The sequence below is a fragment of the Leucoraja erinacea genome, unplaced genomic scaffold (genome assembly GCF_028641065.1).
Source record: "Leucoraja erinacea ecotype New England unplaced genomic scaffold, Leri_hhj_1 Leri_236S, whole genome shotgun sequence".
Taxonomy (NCBI): Eukaryota; Metazoa; Chordata; class Chondrichthyes; order Rajiformes; family Rajidae; genus Leucoraja; species Leucoraja erinaceus.
Window position 1 is genome coordinate 33,261 of NW_026576137.1, and position 23,744 is coordinate 57,004.

Below are 23,744 nucleotides of genomic sequence, written 5' to 3' on the forward strand. Positions count from 1 at the left end.
GAGTGCGGGGTCCGGGGCAGCGGGGAGAGGGAGGGGGAGAAGGAGTGCGGGGCCCGGGGCAGCGGGGAGAGAGAGAGTGCGGGGCCCGGGGGCAGCGGGGAGAGAGAGTGTCCGGGGCAGCGGGGAGAGAGAGTGCGGGGCCCGGGGCAGCGGGGAGAGAGAGTGCGGGGCCCGGGGGCGGGGAGAGAGAGAGTGCGGGGCCCGGGGCAGAGGGGAGAGAGAGTGCGGGGTCCGGGGCAGCGGGGAGAGAGAGTGCGGGGCCCGGGGCAGCAGGGAGAGAGAGTGCCCCAAGACAATGTTTCTTATTTAATGTCCCTTGTCTAGTCGGAAATAAAGTTCATTATTGGATTAGAAGAAATATAATTGTGTGTGTTATATACATTTATATAATTTTCATGTATGTGGGTTTATAAACATTTCATTCTTTAACAAGAATCAACAGAATTATGAACTAACAGAATTATGAATCTAACCCTATAATCACGCACAAAAAGTCCCCCCCTGTCAATCACCCTGCGAGTCGGGTCGGTTCTGGTTACTACAAAATCAACTCAAACACTGTTTGTGAGCCATTTAAAAAGAAATGATTTAAAAAACATTAAAAAAGACAATTACCAGAATCAAATTTTATTCTTGACAAGAAGTTTGAACTGACAGATTTATGAATCTGACCCACACAAACTGTTGCCCCGCAACATTGATTACAGTGCGAGTCGGGTCGGGTTAGGTAGGCTCAGGTTGCTAAAATGAGCGTGGAAAATGCCCATGATCCCCTCCATAGCGTACTACACGTCAGTCCATTGCATTTAGCAGGAGTAGCCTATCTTGCTTCGCTATAAGATCTTTGCTCTGCAGGCCCTTGCTTGTCTATAGGGTGATTTCACTAAAGGTCACTGGAGCGTAGATCCGCACCCACGTGACCAAAATTCTCAAGTGGAGGACACTCGAGGGTTCGGTACATGTTAGTGGATGGGAAAAAACGCATTTTCCCACCCGTTAAAAACATAGAAAACGGCGAGGTTGTGAGCTGCAAATTACTGTGCCAGTCGGGGTGACCGTGAGGCACAGCTACCTAGATTTACAGGGGAAAAAAAAGATAGCAAGTAAGGTAAATTCAAGAGGGAACTGAAGGTGCCAAACCGACGGAAATGAACAGCCGACATTTGCCGTGGATATTTACAGGTCCAAAATATCGGGAATTATCGCGTTTGCTCGCTGAATTTCATCAAAAGTAAGGCATTATTAACTTACTTTTGATAAATTCAGCGAGCAAACGCGATAATTCCCGATATTTTGGACCTGTAAATATCCACGGCAAATGTCGGCTGTTCATTTCCGTCGGTTTGGCACCTTCAGTTCCCTCTTGAATTTACCTTACTTGCTATCTTTTTTTCCCCCTGTAAATCTAGGTAGCTGTGCCTCACGGTCACCTCGACTGGCACAGTAATTTGCAGCTCACAACCTCGCCGTTTTCTATGTTTTTAACGGGTGGGAAAATGCGTTTTTTCCCATCCACTAACATGTACCGAACCCTCGAGTGTCCTCCACTTGAGAATTTTGGTCACGTGGGTGCGGATCTACGCTCCAGTGACCTTTAGTGAAATCACCCTATAGACCTCTCCCCTTGCCCTCGCTCAGGAACGTCTCGGCGGCCGCTGGCAGCCGAGACACAGCCCAGATCCCCCGCCTCCGCAGTCCCCCTCCCCTCCTCCGGGAGACAGACAGACAGACAGACAGACAGACAGACAGACAGACACGGCCACAAGGCGCTGGGCTCTACTCTGTTGCTGCGCTAAGCTGCCGCTGCTCGATCCGCCCTCACTTTGGTCTCCGGTGAACGGACGAGCGAGCGGACCCCGTGGCCGCCCGACCCACCCAGTCCCAGCGCTGCGTTCCCCCCGTGCCCGCGCACCACTATCCGCTTCAATGGGAGCCGACCAGCCGCGCTCGCTCTCGCGACTAGCCCTGTGCTCACCCGGGTCCTAGATCCCGCCGCCTACATGTAACCACTCAAGAAGCTCCACACGTCTGTTATGTCTCACTGACGACTGTTTTTTTTAAATGATTTATATCGTTCTCAATGCAAAGTGAAACATTTAGTCGACCTGCCACTAAACGTTTATTTGTTAAGACATTTAGGAAAACGTCCCCCATTGCTTCTCTTCAGAGATGCTGCCTGTCCCGCTGAGTTGCTCCAGTATTTTTGTGTCTATCTTTGGTTTAAACTCACATCTACAGTTCCTTTCTATACCTAATTATTACTTGTATTCCCTATCTTCACAGAGTTATAGAGGACCAATAAGTCGGAGTGGGAGTGAGTGGGGGCACTCAGGTCAAAACCTCCCTGTACATGGACGATGTCGCTGTCTTCTGCTCAGACCAGGGTGCCCAACGTTGCTCTCACCCTGATGTCCACCTTCATGTGTGGCTGCATCACGCGGAGCCTAGAGCCAAGGCACGTGGGCACCAAGTGCCACTGCCTGCTGAGGTTCTACCTGTCCCCGGTGTTGCGAAGGATGGGCCTGGCGCAGATGCCACACAATGTGCCAGTCAGCTGGACATTGCCGCCCCCATCTGTCATTCGTGGAAAGGTTCTTTCGGACCAACACCTTTGACCACAAGTCCATCAGGAAGTGGTCAACATGGAAGGTCCTGGTGACACTGCAGGGGAATGTCTCCATGGATCCGGTGGCGTGGTTCCCAGAGCAGACTGCCCAGCTTGTCTGGCAAAATGTCTCATCACCACAACTCACCAACAAGCACCAAGACCTGGCTTGGCTGGCGGGTGAGGGGAGCCCTCCCAGGCAGATCCTTCCTGCACCGTCGGAACCTCACTATAAGTGCGCGCTGCCTCGGGACGGCTGCTATGGAGAGGAGATGGTTGCCCACCTCTTTGCAGAGTGTGGATTCGCAAAGCCAGTCTGGAGAGGTCTGCAAGGGTCCCTGTCATGGTTTATTCCGAACAGCTCCGTCATAGAAGAGGACCAGCAGAAGCAGCTGATTGGCTTGTATTGTATTTGTATTGTAATTGTAAGGCTTTATTGTATTTGGATAAGGGGGAGAATGAAGGCCAGGGCAGTTTACTGTTCTGGATGTCAGATGTGGGAGGTCATGGAGTCGGAGTGCCCTCCAGACGTCCACATCTGCGCAAGGTGCGTCGAGATGGGGCTCCTAAGGGACCGTGTCAGGAACCTGGAACAGCAACTCGATGACCTCTGTCTGCTCAGGGAGAGCGAGGAGGTCATAGAAAGGAGTTACAGGGAGGTGGTCACTCCAAGACCACGGGAGACAGAAAACTGGGTCACAGTTAGGAAGGGCAACGGGCAGAGGCAGGGACTGGTGAGTACCCCAGTGGCTGTACACCTTGAAAATAAGTACTCATGCTTGAGTAAGGGTGGGGGAGACAGCCTACCTGGGGGCAGCGACAGCGGCCGGGCCTCTGGCACAAAGACAGGTCCTGTTGCTCAGAAGGGTAAGGAAAAGAAGGGGAGGGCAATTGTAATAGGGGACTCTATAGTCAGGGGGTCGGATAGGCGATTCCCATACCTGCCTTCTCTCCATACCCCCTAATCCCCTTAGCCACAAGGGCCACATCTAACTCCCTCTTAAATATAGCCAATGAACTGGCCTCAACTACCCTCTGTGGCAGAGAGTTCCAGAGATTCACCACTCTCTGTGTGTAATGTTAAAATTGTACAAGGCATTGGTGAGGCCAATTCTGGAGTATGGTGTACAATTTTGGTCGCCTAATTATAGGAAGGATGTCAACAAAATAGAGAGAGTACAGAGGAGATTTACTAGAACGTTGCCTGGGTTTCAGCAACTAAGTTACAGAGAAAGGTTGAACAAGTTAGGGCTTTATTCTTTGGAGCGCAGAAGGTTAAGGGGGGACTTGATAGAGGTTTTTAAAATGATGAGAGGGATAGACAGAGTTGACGTGGAAAAGCTTTTCCCACTGAGAGTAGGGAAGATTCAAACAAGGGGACATGACTTGAGAATTAAGGGACTGAAGTTTAGGGGTAACATGAGGGGGAACTTCTTTACTCAGAGAGTGGTAGCTGTGTGGAATGAGCTTCCAGTGAAGGTGGTGGAGGCAGGTTCGTTTTTATCATTTAAAAATAAATTGGATAGTTATATGGATGGGAAGGGAATGGAGGGTTATGGTCTGAGCGCAGGTATATGGGACTAGGGGAGATTATGTGTTCGGCACGGACTAGAGGGGTCGAGATGGCCTGTTTCCGTGCTGTAATTGTTATATGGTTATAGAGGACTCTGTGATTTACAGACTGTACCCAGGGACACATTCAGAGTGGCATCGAGTGCTGCTGGAAGGTCACCAAGACGCTCTTTGGTCTGCCCGTTGTTCACCACCCAGCAGAGCGAGATGTCCATCGGGGAATGTTGCCGACTGGCCCGCTGCAGACTGCAGGAGTACGTGCTGAGGGACGCACTGAAGACTGGTGCAGCCAACGTCAAGGCTCGGTGTGGGAGGACCACAGTCTCAGGTCCTTCCGATGCTGAACATGGAGGGCAGGGTGTGGTGGAGACACCTTTTGCTATCTTTTGCCGAGTTCATCAGGAAGGATGTGAGCATAAGAGGAGTGACATTACCAGGCAGTGGGGGCATTCAAGTAAAGACCTCCCTGTACATGGACGATGTCGCCGTCTTCTGCTCGGATCCAAGGTCGGTCCGCAGATTGATCAGCATCTGCGACCAGTTTGAGTCGGCCACGGGAGCCAGGGTGAACCGCAGGAAGAGCGAGGCCATGCTCTTTGGCAACTGGCCCGACTGATCTTCCATCCCCTTCACCATCAAGCCTGACTTCTTGAAGGTGCTGGGGATCTGGTTTGGGGGGGCTGAGGCGAGTAACAAGAATTGGCTGGAGCGGATAGCCAAGGTGGGGAGGAAGCTGGAGCTGTGGAGGCAACGCTCCCTCTCCATAACCGGGAAAAATGTGGTCATCAGGTGTGCGGTGCTCGGGGTTGCTGTACTCGGCACAAGTGTGGCCTGTCCCTCCCTCCTACGCCACGGGGATCACCCGGGCCGTCTTCCAGTTCATCTGGGGGTCGAGGATGGACCGGGTGCGACGGGTCACAATGTACAAGTCGGCAGACAACGGGGGTAAAAGCGTGCCCAACGTCGCCCTCACCCTGATGGCCACCTTTGTGTGTGGCTGCATCAGGCGGAGTGTAGAGCCAAGGCACGTGGGCACTAAGTGTCACTACCTGCTGAGGTTCTACCTGTCCCCGGTGTTGCGAAGGATGGGCCTGGCGCAGATGCCACGCAAAGTGCCAGTCAGGTGGACATTGCCTGTCGTCTGTGGAAAGCTTCTTCCGGACCAACACCTTTGCCCACAAGTCCATCGGGCAGTGGTCAGCACGGAATGTCCTGCAGGCACTGCAGGGAAAGGACTCGATGGATCCGGTGGCGTGGTTCCCAGAGCAGACTGCCCAGCTTGTCTGGCAAAATGCCTCATCGCCAGAACTGACCAACAAGCACCAAGACCTGGCTTGGCTGGTGGTGAGGGGAACCCTCTCAGTTAGATCCTTCCTGCACCGCCGGAACCTCACTACCAGCTCACGCTGCCCCCGGGACGGTTGCAGTGGAGAGGAGACGGTTGCCCACCACTTTGCAGAGTGTGGGTTTGCAAAAAGAGTCTGGAGAGGTATGCAAGGGTCCCTGGAACGATTTTTCCCGAACAGCTCCATCACAGAGGACTCTGTGATTTACGGACTGTTCCCAGGGACACATTCAGAGACTGACATCGAGTGCTGCTGGAGGGTCATCAACTCGGTCAAAGACGCTCTTTGGTCTGCCCGAGCGTTGCTCACCACCCAGCAGAGCGAGATGTCCGTCAGGGAATGTTGCCGACTGGCCCACTGCAGATTGCAGGAGTACGTGCTAAGGGACTCGCTGAAGCTTGGTGCAGCCAACGCCAAGGCTCGGTGGGGGAGGACCACAGTCTAGGGTCCTTCCGCTGCTGGACATAGGGGGCACGGTATGATGGAGACGCCCCTCCAATTAAATTAAGGGAAGGTAGCCCACGCCAGGGGGCCACATGAGTGGCACGGGTGGGGGACATTATTTGTGGAAATGAAAATGTCAGATGGAATTTTCGCACTGTAAACACTGTATATATTTATTACTTGGACGGGTGAGGCAATCTGCTACTGTTTACTTGCTTTCTTTATATGAACTCACTGTGGGACTTGACTATGTTTTGCATGTAAGGCTGCTATGTTTTCCAGAAGGCAAAGACAGGTGGGATCTAAGTCGAACGGTGCTGCAACCTTTGCTGTTTATATAACCATATAACAATAACAGCACGGAAACATGCCATCTCGAGCCTTCTAGTCCGTGCCGAACGCATAATCTCCCCTAGTCCCATATACCTGCGCTCAGACCATAACCCTCCATTCCCTTCCCATCCATATAACTATCCAATTTATTTTTAAATGATAAAAACGAACCTGCCTCCACCACCTTCACTGGAAGCTCATTCCACACAGCTACCACTCTCTGAGTAAAGAAGTTCCCCCTCATGTTACCCCTAAACTTCAGTCCCTTAATTCTCAAGTCATGTCCCCTTGTTTGAATCTTCCCTACTCTCAGTGAGAAAAGCTTTTCCACGTCAACTCTGTCTATCCCTCTCATCATTTTAAAAACCTCTATCAAGTCCCCCCTTAACCTTCTGCGCTCCAAAGAATAAAGCCCTAACTTGTTCAACCTTTCTCTGTAACTTAGTTGCTGAAACCCACGCAACATTCTAGTAAATCTCCTCTGTACTCTCTCTACTTTGTTGACATCCTTCCTATAATTAGGCGACCAAAATTGTACACCATACTCCAGGATTGCCCTCAACAATGCCTTGTACAATTTTAACATTACATCCCAACTTCTATACTCAATGCTCTGATTTATAAAGGCCAGCACACCAAAAGCTTTCTTTACCACCCTATCTACATGAGATTCCACTTTCAGGGAACTGTGCACAGTTATTCCCAGATCCCTCTGTTCACCTACATTCTTCAATTCCCTACCATTTACCATGTACGTCCTATTTTGATTTGTCCTGCCAAGATGTAGCACCTCACACTTATCAGCATTAAACTCCATCTGCCATCTTTCAGCCCACTCTTCCAACTGGCATAAATCTCTCTGTAGACTTTGAAACACTACTTCATTATCCACAACCCCACCTATCTTAGTATCATCTGCATACTTACTAATCCAATTTACCACACCATCATCCAGATCATTGATGTACATGACAAACAACAGTGGACCCAACACAGATCCCTGTGGCACCCCACTCGTCACTGGCCTCCAACCTGACAAACAACCATCCACCATTACTCTCTGGCATCTCCCATTCAGCCACTGTTGAATCCATCTTACTACTCACCATTAATACCCAACCATTGAACCTTCTTAACCAACCTTCCATGAGGAACCTTGTCAAAGGCCTTACTGAAGTCCATATACACAACATCCACTGCTTTACCCTCATCAATTTCCAGAGTAACATCTTCAAAAAATTCAAGAAGATTAGTTAAACATGACCTTCCAGGCACAAATCCATGTTGACTGTTCCTAATCAGACCCTGTTTATCCAGATGCTTATATATATTATCTCTAAGTATTCTTTCCATTAATTTGCCCACCACTGACGTCAAACTAACAGGTCTATAATTGCTAGGTTTACTCTTAGACCCCTTTTTAAACAATGGAACAACATGCGCAGTACGCCAATCCTCCGGCACTATTCCCGTTTCTAATGACATTTGAAATATTTCTGCCATAGCCCGTGCTATTTCTACACTAACTTCCCTCAATGTCCTAGGGAATATCCTGTCCGGACCTGGAGACTTATCCACTTTTATATTTCTCAAAAGTGTCAGTACTTCCTCTTCTTTGATGCTCATAGCTTCCATAGCTACTCTACTTGTTTCCCTTACCTCACATAATTCAATATCCTTCTCCTTGGTGAATACCGAAGAAAAGAAACTGTTCAATATCTCCCCCATCTCTTTTGGCTCTGCAGATAGTTGTCCACTCTGACTCTCTAATGGACCAATTTTATCCCTCGTTATCCTTTTGCTATTAATATAGCGGTAGAAACCCTTCGGATTTACTTTTACCTTACTTGCCAAAGCAACCTCATATCTTCTTTTAGCTTTTCTAATTTCTTTCTTAAGATTCTTTTTACATTCTTTATACTCCTCAAGCACCTCATTTACTCCATGCTGCCTATAATTATTGTAGATCTCCCTCTTTTTCTGAAGCAAGTGTCCAATTTCCCTTGAAAACCATGGCTCTTTACAATTTTTACGATTTCCTTTCAACCGAACAGGGACATAAAGATTCTGTACTCTTAAAATTTCACCTTTAAATGTACTCCATTTCTCTTCCACATCTTTCCCATAAAACAAACTGTCCCAATTTACTCCTTTTAAATCCTTTCGCATCTCCTCAAAGTTAGCCTTTCTCCAATCAAAAATCTCAACCCTAGGTCCAGTTTTGTCCCTCTCCATAATTATATTGAAACTAATGGTATTGTGATCACTGGACCCAAACTGTTCCGAAACGCATACCTCTGCCACCTGACCTATCTCATTTCCTAACAGGAGGTCCAGTACCGCCCCTTCTCTAGTAGGTACTTCTATGTATTGTTGCAAAAAACTATCCTGCACACATTTTACAAACTCCAACCCACCCAGCCCATTTACAGAATGTGTTTCCCAGTCTATGTGTGGAAAATTGAAATCTCCCACAATCACTACCTTGTGCTTACTACTAATATCTGCTATCTCCTTACATATTTGCTCTTCCAATTCTCGCTCCCCATTTGGCGGTCTATAATACACCCCTACAAGTGTTGCTACCCCTTTCCCATTTCTCAGTTCCACCAAAATAGCCTCCCTAGACGAGCCCTCTAATCTATCCTGCCAAAGCACTGCTGTAATATCTTCCCTGATAAGCAATGCAACACCTCCACCTCTTGCCCCTCCTATTCTATCACACCTGAAGCAACGAAATCCTGGAATATTTAGTTTCCAATCACAGCCCTCCTGCAACCATGTTTCACTGATCGCCACAACATCATACTTCCAGGTGTCAATACAGGCTCTAAGTTCATCCACTTTTCTTACAATGCTCCTAGCATTAAAATATACACATTTAAGAAACCCACCCTCTCTTATTCTCTGATTATTTTCTTTTTCTTCTCTCTCCCCTACATTTTGGGTCAGAGTGCTAACATTCTCTGCCCCCTGCTTCACACACTGACTGCTAGCTTTTCCAATTTGAGTCCCTCCCCCCAACCATACTAGTTTAAAGTCTCCCCAGTAGCCTTTGCAAATCTCCCCGCCAGGATATTGGTCCCCCTTGAGTTCAAGTGCAACCCGTCCTTTCTGTACAAGTCGCACCTTCCCCAAAAGAGGTCCCAATGATCCAGAAACTTCAATCCATACCCACTGCACCAGTCCCTCATCCACGCATTTATCCTCCACCTCGCTCCATTCCTACTCTCACTGTCGCGTGGCACAGGCAGTAATCCTGAGATTGTTACCTTTCCAGTCCTTCTCCTTAACTCTCTACCTAACTCCCTACATTCTTCTTTCAGGACCTTTTCTCTTTTTTTCCCTATGTCGTTGGTACCTATATGCACCACAACCTCAGGCTCCTCTCCCTCCCATTTCAGGATTTCTTGGACCCATTCAGACACATCCCTGACCCTGGCACCAGGGAGGCAAACTACCATCCGGGACTCCTGTCACATCCAAGCCTATATTTTCATGGCTTGGATGTGAATGTAGGAGGTGTGACTACTAGGTTTGTGGAGAACGGGTAATGTTGGGGATAGCAAGGAAGTCTGTCAAAGTCTGCTGAGGGATATAGGCTTGATCATTGAAACCTTATGCTCGTACAGCGATATAAAAACTGGAGGGCACGGGTTTAACACGAGAGGATGGAGTTTTAAAGTAGATCTGAGTAGTAAGTTTTCTTCACACACGGAGTTGTTAATAACTGGAATATTTTGCCTGAAGAGGTGGTGGAATCAGATGTAACCACTACATTTAAGAGGCATTCCGATTTAGCAATGTATGTTTCTAATGTGGCCAAATGGGATTAGAATAGCTGGGAATAAAGGTGGTCATGGACGCGATGGGTCAAAGGGCCTGACTATGTAATGTACAACCATGGCTCTCTGGCTCCAAGAACACTGAATGACTGATTATCCACAGCCACCGGGTGTGCAGGGAATTCCAAAGGTTGCCCAGTCTCTGTGTGTAGTAATGTCTCCTTGTCTCTGTCCTAAATGGTCCAGCCCACATTCTGAAAAGGGTTTTCTGTTGGCTCCAAACCCCTCAGACAGGGGAAACATCCTCCCTGCATCCGGCCCACTGAGCCGTGTAGGAACTTTGTATTTCCCAGCGATCTCCTCAAATACAATTGGACTCTCGAGCAGAGTCTACTCAATGTCACCCGCACAACAAATATCGTTACGGAACCAAGTATTGTCAATCGTTGCTACATTCGCTCTGTGCAAAGTTTATCTTTGTATAAGTAGAAAAAAAACATGAGACAGGAAGAAAATGGCTCCGCCTCTCAGGCCCATCCTCTGTTCAATGTGATAATGGCTGAACGAAGTTGGCTCCAGTTCCTCTTCAGTGTGACTTCCCCATCACCCTCAGTTTAATGATCTTTCCAATATCCAACTATTTCCCCTTCACCTATACTCAAAAATCTGGCCCGTCACCATCAATGACGTCACACAATTCCAGATATTTACTGCTATGTTGGAGAAACAACTTAAACCATCTGCGTGGTACGTGGTCTGGATGTTTGGATCTGATCGAATCCAGGAAGAATTACACAATGGAGCATAACCGTGGCCTGAAGGCAGGAGACAGAGGGTTGGTGGAGGAATGATTGTCAGACTGGAGGCTCTCGCAAAGGGTGCATCATAGAGCTCGACTCTATCTCCATTGTTGGTCGTTATTTGTACGAACGCTATGTATGAGTATATGGTTGGCATGTTAGTAGGTTTGTGGAGGACACTAACATTGGTAGCGTCATGGAGAGTGAAGAAGGTGACCTGAGCTGAAATGTGATTTTAATTAGCAGGTCTAATGGGCTGAACAATGGAAGACAGAATTTTCTAAAGTCTAAAGATTGAGGGCATCAGTTTAAAGTGAGAGGGTAAAGTTGGAAAAGGCATTGAAGGTCAATGTTTTCAGACAGTGGATGGTAGAGAGATAGAACGAGTTGCCAGAGGTGGAGATGAGTACAATTTCAGCGTAATCTTTGCATTTGTGGTACTTAAAGGTGTAATCAATGAGAAGAATGGAAACTGAACAAGTTTTACCTCGCTGAATGGCACAAGTTTCTCTCCACAGCGTGTTCAACACAAAGTGGTGATGAATCTTTTCAATCGGCAAGGCACCATCTGTCACTGACAATGAACGAAGTTCATCACTACCCCTGCAAATATTTAACAGCTGGTCAGAATCCGAGCTTCCACAATTTCGGAGCTGTTCTACAAAAACATAGTGTTTCATTGAAGAGCGTGTCCTACCACCTTCTCTGACCAAATGATGCCATCATTGGGAGGGTGCAAGTTACGGGCAAGAATGAGAAGGTGGTGAGTGTTATCTGAAGAAGATGCCAGGGAATGAAGGGATGGGGTGATTTAAAATTATCTGTGGATTTAAATGGGTGGGGAGGACAAATAGTATTGCTACTTTTAGGGAGACCAAAATTCAAAGATGAAATATGCGATAGCCTTTAATAAATCCCATTAGTCATGCAGCAAAGGGAACGTGGAACTCAATCGCACAAAAGTGGCCGAAGCCAATGTTGGAGATACATTGAAGGGGAAGCAGGATAAGCACAAGAGATTCCCCCCTGTTTGCCCCATTCCCAGCAAGTTCAATTCATAGATGACAGATGATAAATTATGATGTGTGCGCCACGTTCTAGATTAATGTTAATCCCCACAATGTGGTCATAGCTAATCTTGTACAGGACAGAACTCTCCCTTTTTTCCCCATTCCCCTCATGGCCCCCCCTGGAATTGAAAAAAAAAGGTCTCTCCCTCTGGTTCAAATACTGCTGAAAGTTTCAATCCCCAAAGGCTCTGGGTTGGATAATTCCAGAGATTCACTGCTCATCGAGAGCATCCTTACCAACTGCATCACAGTATGGTATGGCAACTGCTCTGTCTCCGACCGGAAGGCATTGCAGAGGGTGGTGAAAATTGCCCAACGCATCACCGGTTCCTCACTCCCCTCCATTGAGTCTGTCCAAAGCAAGCGTTGTCTGCGGAGGGCGCTCAGCATCGCCAAGGACTGCTCTCACCCCAACCATGGACTGTTTACCCTCCTACCATCCGGGAGGCGCTACAGGTCTCTCCATTGCCGAACCAGCAGGTCGAGGAGCAGCTTCTTTCCGCCGGCTGTCACTCTACTCAACAACGTACCTCGGTGACTGCCAATCACCACCCCCCCCCCCCCCCCGGACACTTATTATTATTTATTCAAATCGTTCGCTATGTCGCTCTTCCAGGGAGATGCTAAATGCATTTCGTTGTCTCTGTACTGTACACTGACAATGACAATTAAAATTGAATCTGAATCTGAATCTGAATCTCTATCCAGTCGTGGACCTTGGGGACAATGGTAAAATGACTCTTCATTCTTTTAAACTGCGAGGATACATCGATCCAACCTCGATAAACCCTGCTGATGAGCCAAGCCCCTCATCCTGCAATATCCTGGTGATTCAGTTTGCTGTTGCCTCCAATGCTGTATCATCATTTCATCGTTAAGGTCTAGGTAAAATGCTCTCGGTGTGGCTTGGATAATTGTGACAAATCCCTCTACAAGATTGTACAAGTATATTACCAGCAGAAAAATAACCGGGGGAGATCACAGCGACTCGATCACAGCGACTCTTTCTCAAGGAGTTTGCAGCCTGTCCTGAGATCCCATAATTTATGCAGGAGGCCATTTAGTTTGGGAATAACAGCAGCACATCGCTGGAACAGACGGAACATTGACCCAGCTCTGAATTACTGGTAAATGATGCATTCGTTTGCGAAATGTCACCCACCATGTTGTGACTGTGCAGTTTCACTTCGCCTAACTGTAGTGTAACCCCTCACCTTCAGAAATATCCTGTGTTCAAGAAGGAACTGCAGATGCTGAGTTTCTCCAGCATTTTTGTGTACCTTCAGAAATATCCCGTTGTCTTTTTGATCTATCTGTTCCTGCAACGTTGAGAGTTCCTTTTGGATGGAATTTAAATTTGCTTGAATCTCTTGAAGCCTTTTCTCCATTGCGTTCCGAATTTTCATCTCTTCTTCCCGGATATCTGCGAGTACACGCCGCTCTTTCTCAGTGAAAATCTGGTGTAGTTCAGCAAACTGGGACGTGATCAGTGACTGAAGGTTGTGCGACTCTTCCTGTGAATTGTGTTTCCTAATGATATGCAAGGAGGTAGTTGGCCAATCAACCTTGTGGCATGGAGCACAGAAATAAGTCATTTGGCCCAACATGTCCAATGAGTTCCATATATTAATTACCCTCTGACAAAATATGTTTCGTTTTTTTTTAGTTTAGAGATACAACCTCGAAAACAGGCCCTTCGGCCCACCGGGTCCGCGCCGACCAGTGATCCCCACACATTAACAATTTTTACATTTACCAAGCCAATGAACCTACAAACCTGTACGTCTTTGGAGTGTGGGAGGAAACCGAAGATCTCAGAGAAAAGGTCACGGGGAGAAAGTACAAACTCCGTACAGACAGCACCCGTCGTCGGGATCCAACCTGGGTCTCCGGCGCTGCATTCGCTGTAAGATTTCACCTGATCCTGGAGTTGGGTTTCAGATCAGAGAATAAAAATGTCAGCAAATAAACAAAACATGACACAATGATGTGATCAATATCGGTTTTGCTTTTACCTTGTAGGTTTCAACAGCTTCTTCTATCGGTGTGAAGCTGTGAGACTTGTGTTCCCGCGCATCGCGACAAATCACACTTTCTTGTCTGTTTCACAAAACAGCTTCAGTTCTTCCTGATGTTTCTCGCACTGAAGTTTACTTTCCTTCTCTGTCCGATTCAGGTTCAGCTTTCTCAGACACTCACCAAGGCCCGATTCACCTTGAGGGTGCAGACCACAAACTCCTCTCTACATTTAAATCTCCTCTCTACTTTAAATTGGATAGGCATATGGATGAGAAGGGAATGGAGGGTTATGGTATGAGTGCAGGCAGGTGGGACTAAGGGGAAAAAAAAGTTGTTCGGCACGGACTTGTAGGGCCGAGATGGCCTGTTTCCGTGCTGTAATTGTTATATGGTTTATTATATGGTTATATTGCGGGCAGGAGTTTCTCCCCACCCTGTCCCAACATGGCATTAGGGGTTCAGTATTGATGTGGATAGAGAACTGGCTGGCAAACAGGAAGCAAAGAGTATGAGTAAACGGGTCCTTTTCACAATGGCGGGCAGTGACTAGTGGGGTACCGCAAGGCTCAGTGCTGGGACCCCAGCTATTTACAATATATATTAATGATCTGGATGAGGGAATTGAAGGCAATATCTCCAAGTTTGCAGATGACACTAAGCTGGGGGGGCAGTGTTAGCTGTGAGGAGGATGCAAGGTGACTTGGATAGGCTGGGTGAGTGGGCAAATGTTTGGCAGATGCAGTGTAATGTGGATAAATGTGAGGTTATCCATTTTGGTGGCAAAAACAGGAAAGCAGACTATTATCTAAATGGTGGCTGACTAGGAAAAGGGGAGATGCAGCGAGACCTGGGTGTCATGGTACACCAGTCATTGAAGGTAGGCATGCAGGCGCAGCAGGCAGTAAAGAAAGTGAATGGTATGTTAGCTTTCATTGCAAAAGGATTTGAGTATAGGAGCAGGGAGGTTCTACTGCAGTTGTACGTGGTCTTGGTGGGACCACACCTGGAGTATTGCGTACAGTTTTGGTCTCCAAATCTGACAATGATGAGGAACAGCACCTCATATTCCGCCTGGGTTGTTTGCGTCCGGTGGCATGAACGTTGAATTCTCCCAATTTTGCTAGCCCTTGCTGTCTCCTCCTCTTCCTTAACCCTCGAGCTGTCTCCTCCCATCCCCCTGCCCTCGGGCTCCTCCTCCTCCCTTTTTCCTTCCTTCTCCTCCCCACCCCCCATCAGTCTGAAGAAGGGTTTCGGCCCGAAACGTCGCCTATTTCCTTCGCTCCATAGATGCTGCTGCACCCGCTGAGTTTCTCCAGCATTTTTGTGTACCTACAATTCAACCCTCTCTGGTTAAACCAGAAGTGGTTTAGTTCACGCCCCCTCGGGACGCGCATTGTATGGGCGGTTCTCTCCAACACAGGAGAGCAGGCAGTTACACGTCTACACGCGGTGGCGTCCATAACTGGGCCTCCGCTCCCCCCCCCCCCCTCACGTCCCCGGGCTGCAGGGACTTTGTGGGGGCGGTGAGACGGTCATTGCTGGGGTTCGGGACGCTGCCTGATGCACAGATGGTGCCCGACCCACCGGCTTTTACCAGCTCCTCCCCGGGGTCACACATCATTCCCACCATCTATCATTGGCTCCCCCTCACCCTGCTCATCTCTACCCTCCCCCGTACCCTCATCTCCCACCCCGCCTCCCACTTTTCCCATTTAGCCCCCCCTCCCCGTCCGAGCCAGCACCGTCATTCAATATAATCACTGCTGGTCATCCTAAAGCAGGATGAAAAATATTTCCCTCATCTTTCTTAAATGGCCCACCTCTCATTCTTAAACTGTGACCCCCCTGGTTCTGGACTGCCCCCCCCCCCCCCCCCCCCCCCCAACATCGCAAACACATTTTCCTGCATGTAACCTTTTTCACACAGAGAGTTGTGAGTGTGGAATTCTCTGCCTCAGAAGACGGTGGAGGCCGGTTCTCTGGATACTTTCAAGAGAGAGCTAGATAGAGTTTTTAAAGATAGCGGGCTCAGGGGATATGGGGTGAAGGAAGGAACGGGGTACTGATTGGGGAAGATCAGCCATGATCACATTGAATGGCGGTGCTGGCTCGAAGGGCCGAATGGCCTACTCCTGTACCTATTGTCGATAGCCTGTTTGACACTTTTCTATAAGATTCCATCCTTCTAAATTCCAGTGAATAAAAGCCCAGCATTCTTCCAACATATGTCAGTCCTGCCTGTTGTACTTAACTGGCTAACACAGAGACAGGAGTTTGTCACTGGATCCCTGTACACATACAACAATGAACCAACACCAATGGCCTTTGTTACATCAGACAGGGGCTGACATGTCAGACAGCAGGTGTTACAATAAATCTGATTTAATATGTACAAAGCGTATGTTACAATGTCATCACAAGCTGCACTAAAACATGCAGAACAAACATCCATTGCATCAATAGTCAGACTTTGTATAAATTACACTTTCCCAAAGAGCACCAAATGCAACAATAGTCAATGGGGATTGGATAGATGTTGTATATATAGACTTTGGTAAAGTTTACCACAAGATTCTTATAGAACATAGAGAAGTACAACACAGGCCCTTCGGCCCACAATGTCCATTCTGAACACAATGCCAAAATAACCTCATTACATCTGCCTGTACATGATCCACATCCCCCCCCATAATCATGTGCCTGTGAACCTCCACTATCATATCTGCCTCCACCACCACCCTTGACCACGTGTTCCGGGCCCCCATCACTTTGTAACAAAGTAAAACTTACCCACACGTCTAAATATTACTAAAACTCTCATCTTGTTTGTTTCTATGTCTGTCTGTGCGGAGTTCCTGAAACTCCAAAACGGTACAAGATAGCGCTACAATTTTGGACCACCTTAATCACCATTGTCCTGTGGTGTGTTGTATCAAGTTTTATTCAGGTTGATGGTATATTTTACAAATCATTCACATATTAATCTTTTAAAATTTAACACCGTGATTCTAAAGTCTGAAGGCATCATGTTCGGCATGGACATTGTACTGCGTTAGGTATAAAGCAAAATACAGAGAAAAGACAGACAAATAGACGGAGAACACAGACAGAATCTTCAAACCCCAATCAGTGACATCATGGTTTGTTGGTGGCCGTGGTCCTCAATTCCTCATAGCTCATACATTCTGTAGTCTTCATCTGTCCAGTGATCTCCCCTCCCCCTACACGTCCCCACAGTGTCAGGCTGGGGGGCTCTGGAACCAGGGACAGGGGACTCATATCTGCCACAGAGATGGGACAGCAGCAAACTCGTTCCCCATCACCCAGCGACTGGGTGCACTGTGACCCCCACGTACACCGGTCCACACTCTGCAACTTTCCCGGTCCCACACCCCGCTCCTTGTTCCTGCGAGAGAAAGAGAGAGAGAGAGAGAGACCCCACATTGTTAGCCGGGAGAGAGAGGGGTGCGGGGATGGTTGACGGGGCGGGAGAGGAGGAAGAGGAAAGGGGTGGGGGAAGAGGAAAGGGGAGCGGAGAGGGGGGAGGGACGGGTTAGAGGGAGGGGGGGCGAGAGTGTGAAGGTGAGGAGGACACTCACAGCACGGTTTCTGCGGAGATTCGATGCCCAGACTCCCAGCACGGCAACAGTGAGAAGGATCACAGCGAGAAGGGACACGGAGAGAACGATCACCCAACGACTCCTGGACCCTGGAGGAGATATCGCCACATGGTGGTGAACCTGGAGTCTGGTTTAATTTAGAGAAACAGCACGGAAACAGGCCCTTCGGCCCACTGAGTCCGCACTGACCAGCGATCCCCGCACACTAACACCACCCTGCACGGGGACAATTTACCGGGAACAACTTATAATTATCGTCAAATATCCAACAAACCCGCACGTCGTTGGAATGTGGGAGGATCCCGGATAAACCCACGCAGGTCACGGGGAGAGCGTGCAAACTCCATACAGACAGCACCCGTAGTCAGGATTGAACCTGGGTCTCTGGCGCTTGGTGGCGGCAACTCTATCCGCTGTGGCAACGTGCCGCCCTCTGGAAACGTTTATGGGGGGTTGCACGTAAGGTCACTGGGTCATAGGGCTCGACGCACGGAGCCGCTAAATCCAACTGGAAGACATCCGGTATATGTTATTAATGCTAGAAACGCGTACTTTCCTACCTGTTAAAAACCGCCAAAATGTTTTTGCGCTGAAAAAAATTGTGGGAGTCGGGGTAAGTGTGAGAGACATGTACCCAACTTTAGAATTCCAAACGTGAAGCGAAATGAAGGTATAGAGAAGCGAGAACTGAAGGGACTACAGCAGCTAAAGTGCTTGGTAAACATTGAAAATATTGGGAATTATCGCGTTTGCTCACTGCATTTCATCAAGTAAGGCATTATTTGTGTTTTTTCTTGATTCCTTTGGTATCTAAAAATTCTCAGAAGTGATAAATCTGGCTGTAAATTTTTCTTCAGATGCTTTTTCATTTCGTATGTAAAAACCCACTTGAGAACCATGGGCGATTTCAAAAAATTACAGCCAGATTTATCACTTCTGAAACTTTTTAGATGCCAAAGTAATCAAGAAAAAACACAAATAACGTCTGTTGATGAAATGCAGTGAGCAAACGGTTAATGTTCGCTCTGGCTGTTGTTGTCCCTTGAGATCTCGCTTCTATCTACCGTCATTTCTCCTCACTTTTGGAATTCTGAAGTAGGCTAAATGTCTCACACGCTTATCCCGATTTCGATAATTATTTACAGCGCAAAAAGTGACAATTTTGGCGGGTTTTAACGGGCCCGCTATGCTGGAAACAATGGGAAGTGCCTACCCACAGTACATCGCGTGTAATCCATTTGGAGTAGCGTAGTAACTGTACGAGTCATGGGTTGTGACCCGACTGCCGTGAAACCCCCCTGAGCTGAATATTGACTTCAGGAGGTCCCATAATGGAGAATACATTTTAAATCTCCATTTACGGGGAAAGTGTGGAGAGAGTGTCCATCTTTAAGTTTCTGGGCACTCACAGTTCAGAGGACCTCACATGGTCCACCAACACCGTTGCGCTGGCCAAGAAGGCACAGCAACGACTGTTCTTCCTGAGGACATTAAAAAAAGACTGGTCTGCCCCAACAGCTGCTGACAACGTTCTACCGCTGCACCACAGAGAGCATATTAATGTATGGCATCTCTGTGTGGTATCTCAGCTGCACGGAGGCGGAGAGGAGAGCTCTTCAGCGCGTCGTCCACAGAGTGCAGTGGATTATTGGGACACAGCTACCAGCCTTGGAGGGCATCTACCACACATGGTGCCTCAGGAAGGCCGTCAGCATCCATAAAGACTCCTCACACCCTTGTAACGGACTGTTCGAACTACTTCCCTCCGGCAGACGTTGCAAGACCTTCTACGCCCGAATCTCCAGACTCAGAAACAGCTTTATTCCCAGAGCTATAGCGGCTCTGAACCAGCCCTGCTGAGTGCCCCCCATCCCCCCTGGACTGTCTCCCTCGGATGGTCACGTCACACAGCTTATTTATTTATTTTACTTTTCTTTTACATCGGTTGGAAGGTGCATACTAAATCTCGTTGACAATAAAATATATATATTATTATTATTATTATAGGGATATGAAATGAAATGAAATGAAATGATTCAATTTATTGTCATTGTCAGTGTACAGTACAGAGACAACGAAATGCATTTTTAGCATCTCCCTTGAAAGGGAGACACAGGGCGTCGCAGTGTGCCCGCGCCTGCCGCCGTAACATTCCATTACAGGCAAAGGTGGGTGAAGTGTCTTGCCCAAGGACACCAAGGACACCAAGGATATAGGCCAAACGCGAGCAAGTGGGACTAGTGTAGATGGGGCATGTTGATGGGCAGGGAGCAGACCGGCCAAATGGCCTGTTCCATCCTGCATGACTCTCCCATTGGACAGAGACCCAGCATTCACCCACTCACCTCTGTGTTGGGCGTGGCAGTGCAGCGTTGCAGGGACTGCACGGCTGCTGCAGCAATCTTCTGCGACGCAGCTGTAGGTGCAGGTGTGCTGCTCCGGTTGCGGCAGGTACAGCACGGCTCCGGGGAAGGTGGCGTTCCCCACGCCGGGATCCTGCGATCGCCGCTCCCACCGGTAGGTGACGGGGCAGCCGCTGGTGGTGGAGCAGTTCAGCGTGAGATGCGACGAGTTGTGGCTGACCTCCACGGTCGGTGTGGACATCGGCTCTGCAAAGCAGCACAGTGCAAAGTCCAGCTAAACCGCAGAGAGTTCAAGCCCATAGCCCACTAAAGGTGGTAGCACCAGCAGATAGGGTGGTAAAGAAGACGTGTGGTGTGCTTGCCTTCAATGTATAGGGGCATTGAACACAAGATGCAGGAAGTCATGATGCAGCTCTATACGGCTCTGGTTAAGCCCCATATGCAGTATTGTGTGTAGTTCTGGTCACCCCGTTACAATGGGAGATGTGGAGGGATTGGAGAAGGTGCAGAGGTAGTTTTACCAGACTGCTGCCTGGATTACATGGTTTCAGCTAGAGTGAGAGGTTGGGTTGATTTTGGATTTGGATGCGGAAGGATGTTTCCATTCGTGGGAGAGTCCAGGAGAAGAGGTCATAGCCTCAGAATTAAAGGACTTTCTTTTAGGACGTAGAGGAGGAGAAATCTCCTTGGTCAGAGAGTGGCGAATATCCATGACGGACTCCACAAATAATTCTTTGCCACAGAAGGCTGTGGAGTCCGTCATGGATATTTTTAAGGCAGAGATAGATAGATTCTGGATTAGTACGGTTGTCAGGGGTTGTGGGGAGAAGGCAGGAAATGGAGAATGAGAGATAGATCAGCCATGATTGAATGGCGGAGTGGACTTGGGCCACACTGCCTCAATTCTACTCCATATATAGACAATAGGTGCAGGAGTAGGCCATTCGGCCCCTCGAGCCAGCACCACCATTCAATATGATCATGGCTGATCATCCACAATCAGTACCCCGTTCCTGCCTTCTGTCCTGACTCCACTATATTTAAAGCTCTGTCTAGCTCTCTCTTGAAAGCATCCAGAGAATTGGCCTCCACCGCCCTCTGAGGCCGAGAATTCCATCTCAGCGTGGGGGGACCGCCGGGAACTAAGGGGGACCACAAATGGAAAGTGTTAAATGCTTTGTGTAAAATGGAATTATTTGCAATGCTTTCAGTGCCCTTTAGGTGGCGACTCTTTGCTTACCTTGGGTGTGAAAAACAAAGAACATGTGGCAATAAAGTTTCATTCATTGACGGAGAGAAAGGGTTTAGAGTTCTGTGTGCAGGCGGGTGGGACTGGGCCAGAATGCCCAGGGGGTCAGCATGGACCAGGTGGGCCGAAGGGCCAGTCTGGATACTGTACAACTCTCCACGACGCTACTCACCGATCACTCGCAGCTCAAAGTGCTCCCGGTCACGGTCCCTCAGCTCCTTCCCCAAGTAGTTTGTCTGCACCTCGTACGTCCCCTGGTCACCCGGCCTCACGGCCCGCAGCTCGATGAAGGTGTCCCGTCGGAAGCGGACCCTGTTCCTGTAGGACTGGCGCACCATGTATGGATACTCCGGGCTGTCAGACTTCCAGGCCAGGATTGCAAGATCGGGATGGACCCGCCCCATCGCTACCTCGAACCTCTCCTGGCTGTGATGTAGGATGGGGAACATCACCGTTCCACCCACGGGGACGGTGGTGATGGAGCCCGCGGTGGCTGCCGTTCCTGCTCTGCACAGCGCCGCAGTGTGGAGGCCTGCAACACAAGGGCCGGGAATGGTACACAATCCAGCGGTGATGGGGGCTGACTGGAGACATGGGTCAAGCGCAGACAATGCACCGTGCAACACGATAGACAACATGTAGTGGCCGCACCAGTGTGGACCTCTGGTCACCGTGCTGTAGCAAGGTGCAGTGGAGGTTCACCAGCACAGATACAGCAAAGAAACAGGCACTTCGGCCTATCTCATCTCTGCCAACCAAGGTGTCTACACAAACCCATCCCACCTGCCTACATCTGGCCCATATGGAAACATGTTCCCCATGTTGGGGGAGTCCAGAACCAAGTTTAAGAATAAGGGGTAGGCCATTTAGGATTTATTCACACGGAGAGTTGTGAGTCTATGGAATTCTCTGCCTCAGTTCTCTGGAAACTTTCAAGAGAGGGCTCTCAAAGAACAGATTCAGGGGATATGGGGAGAAAGCAGGAACTGATTGTGGATGATCAGCCACGATCACATTGAATGGCGGTGCTGGCATGTAGGGCCGAATGGCCTACTGCACCTATTGTCTATTGAAATGTGGAAAAGCTTCTTCACCCAGAGAGTTGCGAGTCTGCAGAATTGTCTGTCACAGAAGGCAAGGGAGGCCAATTCACTGGATGTTTTCAAGAGAGAGATTGATATGGCGCTCAGGGCTAACGGAATTAAGGGATAGGGGAAAAAGCAGGAATGATGAACATCCACAATCTTATTGAATGGTGGTGCTGGCTCGATGGGCCTACTCCTGCACCTACTGTTTCTATATTCCTTCAAATCTTCCATATCCAAGGACCTGTCCAAATGTTTAATATACCAACCTTTAAGCTTCCTCCGGCAGCTCATTCTATACAAACCCCCCCCCCCCCCCCCCCACTGCCTTCTGTGGCAGAGAATTCCACAGATTCACAACTTGTTAGGGGACCTTTCTACCCCAACTAGTCTGAAGAAAGGTCACCCATTCCCTCGCTCCAGAGATGCTGCCTGTCCCGCTGAGTTACTGCAGCATTTTGTTGTTGTGTCTGAAACTATATCAAAGCAGTGCTCAGATGAACCCACATCTTAAAGAAGGTACAGGAGCCAAGAACAGGGTCTGCACAGCGGTAGACATGCTGCATCACAGCGCTAGAGGCCCGGGTTCCATCCTGACTACGGGTGCTGTCTGTAATAAGTTTGAAAGTTTTCCCTGTGACTGCGTGGGTTTTCTCTGGGTGCCCTGATTTCCTCTCACATCTCCCCCTTCTCCACCAGTCTAAAGGGTCGCCTGTTCATTCCCCCCACAGACGCTGCCCGACCCGCTGCTTTCCTCCAGCACTCTGTGTTTTACCGACAATTGTGCACTCCTGACTGGTTTTATTTCAGTTTGGGAACAGCGTGGGAACAGGCCCTTCGGCCCATCGAGTCCGCGCCGACCAGCGATCACCACGTACGCTGATTCTAACCTACATACATCAGCGACAGGGGCTAGTGGAATGAAGGGATATGGGGAGAAAGCAGGCACGGGTTATTAGATAGATATTTAGATATGCCATGTATTGTCACTATACATGTACAATGAGATTAAAAGCAGCTCGTACTCAGTGCATACATATAATTTAGTACAAAAAACAAGAAACAGAAAACAAAACAAAAGGGGGAGGGGGGGATAGGTGCACAATTCTGCGGCGCTATATACATATCTATAAAGGCTAAATGGTGAAGGATGAATAGGTAGTATTCTTAGGCAGATGTTTAAAGATTATATTAAATATTTAAAAAAAAAATTTAAATATTAAAAATTAGTTACAATACACATTACAGTTCCAAATTTCAGTATGTGGATAGAATAGATGGAAGTCCGGGTGTTGGGCTGTGAAGTCAGTGCATGTGTGAATTAAGAGCAGTTATGACTTTCGGAAAACAACTATTCCTGAGTCTATTTGTCCTAGATTTGATGCACCTATGTAGGTTACACAGAAAAGCTGGAGAAACTCAGCGGGTGCAGCAGCATCTATGGAGCGAAGGA

General features: G+C 48.5%; 2 protein-coding genes across 2 annotated transcripts in view; one reads left to right on the top strand and one right to left on the bottom strand.

Moving 5' to 3' along the window:
- Positions 1-23,744, bottom strand: part of LOC129716439 (uncharacterized) — a 51,825-nt gene that overhangs the window by 26,921 nt on the left and 1,160 nt on the right. Inside the window, exon 3 of the mRNA XM_055666311.1 lies at positions 21,379-21,738. Within this exon, the coding sequence (XP_055522286.1) occupies positions 21,379-21,738 (360 nt within the window). The remainder of the gene's footprint in view (positions 1-21,378; positions 21,739-23,744) is intronic.
- LOC129716441 (uncharacterized) lies at positions 2,276-4,723 on the top strand. The gene is made up of 2 exons (XM_055666313.1): positions 2,276-3,030; positions 4,286-4,723. The coding sequence occupies exons 1-2, from the start codon at positions 2,542-2,544 to the stop codon at positions 4,721-4,723; spliced, it is 927 nt and encodes a 308-aa protein (XP_055522288.1). The 5' UTR covers positions 2,276-2,541.

Coding starts and splice junctions, on each gene's coding strand:
- LOC129716441 (XM_055666313.1), top strand. CDS start 2,542: ATGTGCCAGTCAGCTGGACATTGCCGCCCCCATCTGTCATTCGTGGAA. Junction 3,031..4,285: donor ATTGTATTTGTATTGTAATT/GTAAGGCTTTAT, acceptor TGTGATTTACAG/ACTGTACCCAGGGACACATT.